This window comes from Drosophila albomicans, chromosome 2R (assembly GCF_009650485.2).
Source record: "Drosophila albomicans strain 15112-1751.03 chromosome 2R, ASM965048v2, whole genome shotgun sequence".
In the NCBI taxonomy this organism is placed as follows: Eukaryota; Metazoa; Arthropoda; class Insecta; order Diptera; family Drosophilidae; genus Drosophila; species Drosophila albomicans.
Genome location: NC_047631.2, coordinates 1153972 through 1162294, shown reverse-complemented (window position 1 = coordinate 1162294; position 8323 = coordinate 1153972). Strand labels below are relative to the sequence as shown.

General features: G+C 35.8%; 1 protein-coding gene across 1 annotated transcript; it reads right to left on the bottom strand.

Moving 5' to 3' along the window:
• Nucleotides 1-1778: 1778 nt before the first annotated feature.
• LOC127565793 (uncharacterized) lies at nt 1779-3633 on the bottom strand. Its single transcript, XM_052006318.1, has 2 exons — nt 3469-3633; nt 1779-2007 (listed from the first exon to the last, which is right to left on the bottom strand). Exons 1-2 carry the CDS (start codon nt 3549-3551, stop codon nt 1779-1781), a joined length of 312 nt encoding a protein of 103 aa, XP_051862278.1. The 5' UTR covers nt 3552-3633.
• Nucleotides 3634-8323: the final 4690 nt, after the last annotated feature.

Genomic DNA, 8323 nt, shown 5'->3' with positions numbered 1-8323 from the left:
CAAGAAAGTTACACTCGTTACAAAATATACCGAAAATACTAAAAATACACCAAATGGTATGTTTGGTATATCGATATAGTACACCATTCAAAATATACCATAGACGGCACAATCGACCAGATTATCGGTCAAAGCAACTAAGAGCCCTAGTAAGTAGGCATTTTTGCCCATACAAAAGTATTTCTTTAATAACTTCCACAATTTTTATCTGATCGCAACCAATTTTCAGGAATCATAACTACTATAGTAATTATTGTATATACCAAAATTCGCAACTCTAGCTTTAAAATTACGCTTGTTATTCGATTTTTTTAATTTGCGGGGGCGGAAGTGGGTGTGGCAAAAATTTGAAACAAACTTGATCTGCGTGCAAACATAACAAATGCTGTCGAAAAAAATTATAGCTCTATCTCTTATAGTCTCTGAGATCCAGTGTTTCATACGGACGGACGTCTCGGCTGTTGACGCTGATCAAGAATATATAGGGTCGGAGATGCCTCCTTCTACCTGTTACATACATTTCCTGCCGGCACAAAGTTATAATACCCTTCTACCCTATGGGTAGCGGGTATAAAAATTGAAAATGCCACAATAAGATTGACCAACCAGATGGGGATCTACTTACATAATGTTAAACAACTTGTTGGAAGCTAAAGATATTTTAAGTAAAATTGAATCTATTAAAAACAAATCGGATGAAGAGAATTTTGATCTAGATTGCTCGATTTGGGATTTTATTGAGTCATATTGCAATGTTTTCAGTCCCTTGCAAAAAAACATAAAAAATTTCAAGAGGAACAATTACATTATAGTAACTTTTACGCCCAATGGCACAAGCTTAAAATATCTACAGAAAAATTTGCAAAGGATACAAATGAGAATTTAACGAAAACTATTGGAAATGCCATTTTATATTCTATTGAAAAACGAACAAAAATATTGTTTAACAACAAATTTAAAGTTCCTTGCCTGTTTTTGGATCCATGTTTTCAACATATATTATCGCAGCAACAAAAAAATGACGCAATAAATCATTTAAAATTTATTTGGGATAGACTTAATAGTCTTCACCCTATTGGCAATATGTGCTCAACTCTGAATTCCAGCTCTAATGAAATGCAGAACTATTTTTTTGATGAGGAAGACGAGTTGTTAGAAGCGTACTTATCTCAAGGCGTTAAATCAGAAGTGAACAGTACAATCGATGTCGATTCAAAAATTGAAAACCTGAAACCTTCTTATCAAAGGATTGACATAGACGTTTTGTCTTATTGGAAAGGCAAACAGTAAACCGACCAGGAATTATACGTTTGTTATGCCGTACCGCCAACTCAGGTAAATGAAAATGGCCTAATTAATTAAAATTTTATCATTTATTTATTATTTTTATAACAGGTGTCGATTGAACGAGCTTTCTCTTTTTTAAGACTGGTGCTTACCGACTATCGCAATCGATTAAGCCACGATGTAATTGAGAACATATTGCTCGTCAAATTAAATCCCAGCTTTCTGAACATGGCCATTGATACGTTGCCACTTTTTGAACAAGAGGAACTTTTTAATGAATAATACAAAAATGAGTATTGAATGTAATAAAAGGAATGAAAAATTAATTTACTGTAATGTTTTTATATTATTTTATTCCAACGAATTTTAATTTAGTTTTTTATTTTTGTAAACTTAAAAAAAATTAAAAAAGTTTAAAACGAACAGAATAATAAAAAAAAATCAAGTACACTATAAGTAAATGCTGAACATTTCTTTAAAGTAGTAGCTAATCAAAAACGGTCGCAACGGCCGACTTCCACGAATCGTACGCTTCTTGCTTCTTCGACTAAGGCTGCAAACAGAGTGCGCGCTGAGACAAAGACGAAGATGAAGACGAAGACGAAGACGAAGACGAATTGCTTGCGTTGCGAGTAAGCTAATAGGTCGCATAGTGCAAGACGAATTTGTTGCGATTTTATGATGTTAATCGCAATTGATTTCTCGTCAGATGATGAGCTGCTGTTAGAGGAGAGTTTATTTTTAAAATTAAAAAGAATTAAAAAAGTGCATGGAGGAATTCACCCAATTAATTTGGGAAGAAAAACATTCGGCGAATTTCATCATTTGTTTGATGAGCTGCGTCAAGATGAAAAAAAAATTTTGGAGTATATCCGAATAAAAATTAGCATATTTGATTACATTCTGTTAAAAATTGAACAACTAATTATTAAAAATTGGATAAATTTTGAGACACAATAGACTATTTTTTATTTAAAAAGTGAATAAAAAAAAACAAATATTATACCCACTCTGAAGCAACAAAGCTGAAGAAAAAAAAAAAAAAACAACTAAAACCCCAATTATACCTGCAGAAAGGCAAATTGTAACGTTAAGGTAGAAAATTATTCAAAATATATTTAGTTCATTTATTTCAATCATTTTAACTTTTCATTTAGTTACATGTTTATTTAATTTTTCTTAATTCGAAAATTAACTCTTCATTTATAATTCACATTTTCACAAAACTTGTCCGTCAGGCAAATCTCAAATCACATGTAAATTGTAACAATTGCGCCAAAGCATGGGTAGAACAAAAAAATATCAACAAAGCATTGGGTCAAAAGCCAAATGCGGCATAAATGATTTTTTTTTTTTTTTGAAATATGTTTAATTATTTTTTTGGTATCTTGAATACTTAAATGATATAAAAAAATTTTGATAAAATTTTTTGGGAATACCCCTAATTTTTGCGCGCTTTTAAAGTCAAGTGTCGTTTTGTTTAGACAAAAAACCCGCATTTTGAACTTTGCATAAATCAAGAACAAAATACTAAAAGTTAAAAGTGTGTAAATGGAAAATAAAGGTCAAGGTATGTAAATTAATAGTTACTAAACGTTTTCTATATTTTAAATGTTTGTGTTGTTTTGTCTTGTTGTTCTAGCTTATTCTAACAAAAGTAATGTGTTCTGTGAAGCTTTTCTTTTAAGTGCCTCCAAGTGCCTTAAAGGTAAAAATTAATACTCTATAGAATCCATTTTTAGTAATGGTTTTTGCCCGTTTTTGCCCGTTTTTGAAATAACAATACATGTTGCAGGTGTTTATGAGTTCTCTCATGCAGCGCTGCTCAAAGTGTTTCTTTAATAACTTCGACAATTTTAATCTGATCGCACAAAAATTTTCAGGAATCATAACTACTATGGTAATTATTGTATATACCAAAATTCGCTAGCTTTAAAATTAGGCTCGATTTTTTTGATTTGCGGGGGCGGAAGTGGGCGTGTCAAAAATTTCTTGATCTGCGTGCAAACATAGCAAATCTTATAGTCTCTGAGATCCATGTTTCATACATTGCGCGAAATTCATCTTTCTCTGATATTTGTGCAAATTTTCAGAATCTTAGGTCCATTTTTAGAGATGCCGCAAAATTTTCAGTGCAAAGGCAAAATAGCAAGCGATTCGTCTTCAAAAACAGTACTGCACCGTTTGAAGCGAATTGCTTGCGTTTCGTCTTCATCTTCGTCTTCGGCTTTGCGCGCACTCTGTTTGCGGGCGAGCGAATTCATATGAATTGCTCTGCACTGTTTTTCGTCTTCGTCTTCGTCTTCATCATCGTCTTCGTCTCAGCGCGCACTCTGTTTGCAGCCTTACGCTGCTGAACAAAAGCAACAGCGACAAAAATCAAAAATAGCAAAAAGCCGAATGCATTACTTTACGTAAATGTGACTGCTGACAGCTGTCGAAAATTGTCGATAGCTGCTGCGGCAACTTACATATGTATATGTCGTGGAACAGACAGTTAAATTGTAAAGTTTGAATTCCCATGACTGTTAAATTAGCATAATTAGATTAGTAATGTAAATGTTAAGAACATTGTTAGTGTTAAGAAACACTAAATAAAGACATGAAGAAAGGGATGGTTGATTGGTGAAGGCGAGGTCCGAGCGGGACGGCTATACGGGCTGAGTGTGGCGCGATTGTTCTCGAAGCGTCAGTGAAGAAGAAGACGGGACGAGAGACATTGGCGACTCGCTACGCTTTTACCAAAGAATAAGAATCAAAATGGAAAATATTAATTTAAATGATTCTTCTACATCAGAAGTGGGATCGCCACAGCCACAGCATCCAGAAAATGTGCTACGGGTGTTGGAGGCACAAATAACAAATTTTTGGAATTGCTGAAGGCCATGCAGACGCCGGTAAACACTACAACAACAACAACGCACGAAACTTCTGTGACGCGACAGATCAGGCGTTACATGCTACAAATGTGGCAATGTAGGACACATTGCATCTACATGTACCAATTATGCAGCTACATCAAAAGACAGCAGCGTTAAGAGAGTCGACGTATGTGCTGTGTCTAACCCGCAGGGAGTGATGCTTTAAAATGGTGAGCCGTTCCAATTTTTCTTCGATTCAGGAGCAGAATGCTCATTGATTAAGGATAAGTTAAGTAACAGGATTGCTGGCAAAAGAATTAATAATATGGTAATCTTAAGAGGCATAGGAGAAAATATTGTTAAAAGTAACTTGCAAATTCTAGCCACAGTTAAAATTTCTGAATTTTATCTAGAGATATTATTTCATGTTGTAAACAATGACTATCTTAAATATGACATAATGATTGGTCGGGAAATATTACAAAATGATTTTGGTATTACAATAGATTCAGATAAGCTAAGTTTATTTAAAACTAAAACTGTTAGTGTAGTTCACAAATCCACAGCAGACACTATGGCTAAGTCTATTAACAAGAACGTTGATTTAAATGAGCAGGAAAAGCAATCCTTAATAAATATATTGGAACAATATTCTGATCATTTTATAGATGAAATACCGCAAAGACGTGTCACAACTGGCGCATTAAAAATTCGTTTATTAGATAACAATAAGACAGTTCAGAGACGCCCGTACAGACTCAGTGACGATGAAAAGAAGCTTGTCAGAGTAAAAATAAGGCAGATGTTAGATGCTAAAGTGATTCGCCCAAGTAGCTCGCCTTTTGCTAGTCCAATGCTTCTAGTAAAAAAGAAAGATGGCAGTGATAGACTTTGTATAGACTACAGGGAGCTAAATGCTAACACAGTGTCAGACAAATATCCATTTCCACTAATTTCAGACCAAATTAACAGACTGCGTGATGGCAAATTCTTTTCGAGCCTAGATATGGCTAGTGGCTTTCATCAAATACCTATAGAGGCTGAATCAATTGAAAGAACTGCGTTTGTGACACCAGACGGACAATTTGAGTTCCTTGCCATGCCATTTGGGCTGAAAAATGCTTCCTCAGTTTTTCAGCGATCAATTATACAAGCATTAGGTGAACTTGCATATTCATATGCGATAGTTTATATAGATGACATTTTGATTGTTGGAAGATCAAAGGAAGAAGCCTATGAAAGATTGAACATCGTGTTAAAAGCTCTATCAAGTGCAGGGTTTTCTTTCAATATTAAAAAGTGTGCATTTCTCCAAACCGGAATTGAATATCTTGGATATTTTATCGAAAATGGTGAAATTAAACCCAACGCTAGAAAAATAGAAGCCTTATTAGCATTATCTAAGCCAAATTCAGTTACCCAACTTAGACAATTTATAGGTTTAGCATCAGTCCGGCAGTTCGTATCACGATTTTCTGAGCGAATGAAACCGTTATATAAGTTAACATCTAAAAATAGTAATTTCATTTGGAACAAGGAGCATGAACAGATACGCCAAAATATCATTCAAGCATTGACCAGAGAACCAATACTGGTTATATTTGATCCAAACTACCCAATAGAACTTCACACTGATGCTAGTGCAGATGGATATGGTGCGATGCTGGTGCATAAAATTGATGGCAAGTGCAGGGTGGTAGAGTATTACAGTAAGTGTACTACTGCAGCTGAATCCGGTGTACAATGCTGTTAAACATTTCCGCCACTATCTGCATTGTAGGAAATTTGTAGTCCATACAGATTGTAATTCACTAAAGGCAAGTCGTACCAAAATCGAATTGAATGCGATCAAGATATAGTTGGTATTGTGGCACAGCTAAATTCAGGTGAAATGTCAGATGATTTAGCAAGAACATACGAGATGAGAGGCGGACTATTATACCGCAATATACAAAGAAATGGCAAAACTCGCTGTTTGCCTGTTATTCCTCGCGCTTTTCGATGGTCCGTCATTAATAATGTCCACGAGACAATAATGCATCTTGGTTGGCAGAAGACCCTTGACAAAGTTTATGAGCAATATTGGTTTGAGAATATGTCGAAATACACCCGAAAGTTTGTTGAAAATTGCATAACATGTAAGATTTCTAAGCCAACGTCAGGCAAGGTGCAAATGGAGATGCATCCTATTCCCAAAGTAAAAATTCCATGGCATACTATACATATAGATATTAGCGGTAAATTAAGCGGTAAAAACGATATGAAAGAGTATGTGATAGTACAGATTGATGGATTTACTAAGTTTGTTTATTTGTATCATACCCTTAATTTGGATACAGAAAATTGTATCAAAGCAGTGAAATCAAGCATATCACTTTTTGGAGTACCCAATCGCATAATTGCAGACCAAGGTAGAAGTTTTGCAAGTAGTAAATTTCGTGAGTTCTGTATGTCAAATAAAATCGAGTTGCATTTAATAGCCACAGGCGCTAGTCGAGCTAATGGACAGGTGGAGCGTGTCATGAGCACGATGAAGGGAATGTTGACGGCTGTAGAAACAGGGGAGCGTTCATGGCAGGATGCTTTGAAAGATGTGCAGCTTGCTATTAACTGCACAAGTAATCGTGTAATAAAATTCAGCCCATTAGAACTGTTAATAGGCAAAGAGGCGAGACCGCTAGGTATGGTAAATTTAAATGAAGAGAGCGAAGTTGATTTTAATGATGCGCGAACACGAGCCATAGAAAATATCGATAAAAATGCAGTGTACGAGAAAGAGAGAGTTGATTTCAATAAGGCGAAAATTGTGAAGCACAAGGTTGGCGATCATGTCTTATTAAAATGTGAAGAGCGGCATCAGACTAAACTTGACCCAAAGTTCAAAGGGCCATTTGTGGTTATTGAGCTGTTGGAAGGTGACAGATATCTGCTGAAGTCATTGATAAATTAGAGAACATACAAGTATGCGCACGAAAGCTTGCGGAAAATGCCGGATGAGTGCATTGAGTCTGAAATGATTGAAGAGGATGACTACGCTAACAGAGACGTAAGCCATCAGACAGGGATGATTGCGGTGAAAAAGACGTAGATCATCTGACCATCTCTGCCACCGAGGGTGCAGGGAACATCTTACATGGGGGCTGGTCCAAGCAGCAATGTTCATGTTGATGAAATTGCTTGTGACGGATGGTTGATCAAGTGAAAGGTGAAGGCACTGCAGGTGCATAGCGTCGTAATGTAATGATAACATCGGTAGCCAAATGGGCGAGTTTCTACTGAAACTGTCATTTGAAGTGTAAAATAAAACTAGATTGTATGTTCTGCAAAATATCATGACTAAGAATAAGTACAGTAAGAAAAGTTGAAATTTAATAAGAGATATAAGACATGGTGCCAAACTTGATGCTTAAATTTGATAATGCACACGAGGTCGTGTGAGAGTCAGGAAGGCCGTGTCGTGGAACAGACAGTTAAATTGTAAAGTTTGAATTCCCATGACTGTTAAATTAGCATAATTAGATTAGTAATGTAAATGTTAAGAACATTGTCAGTGTTAAGAAACGCTAAATAAAGACATGAAGAAAGGGAATTGGTGAAGGGATGGTTGAGTGTGGCGCGATTGTTCTGGTCAGTGACATATACGTTCGAAAGCAACAGCAAAGCAGAAAAACGAAAACGATTTTCGTAGCTGTTTGATTTTTGCGGCAGACAAAGAATACGACTTCTGACTTTTTCAAAAGTAGAAGCAAAAGCAATTGCAAACTTTTTGATATCGCTCGCAGTCGAAGTAGCAAATAGCAACAATATTGCGACTTTAGCTAATTCGACTGCAGTTTTTTAAACACTGACTGGTACCAGTACAATCCCTTGAGGAACGCCTGCGTTTATGAGAAGTAGTGTTGACGTTTCATTTGTCTGCTGCTCGTAGAAGCATCTCTTAGACAAGAAGGATCTCAGTAACAGATAGTATAGGGCAGGTAGCCATTTCTTTATATTGTAGTGTAATCCATTGTGCCAAACACGATCAAACGCTTGTTGAACATCAAGAAACGTAGCAGTACAATATTTTTTATTCTCAGGTGTAGAGACAATTTCATTGACAACTCTATGACATTGCTCAGTGGTGCCGTGGCCTTTTCTGAATCCGAATTGATATTCAGGAATGATAGCAAGTT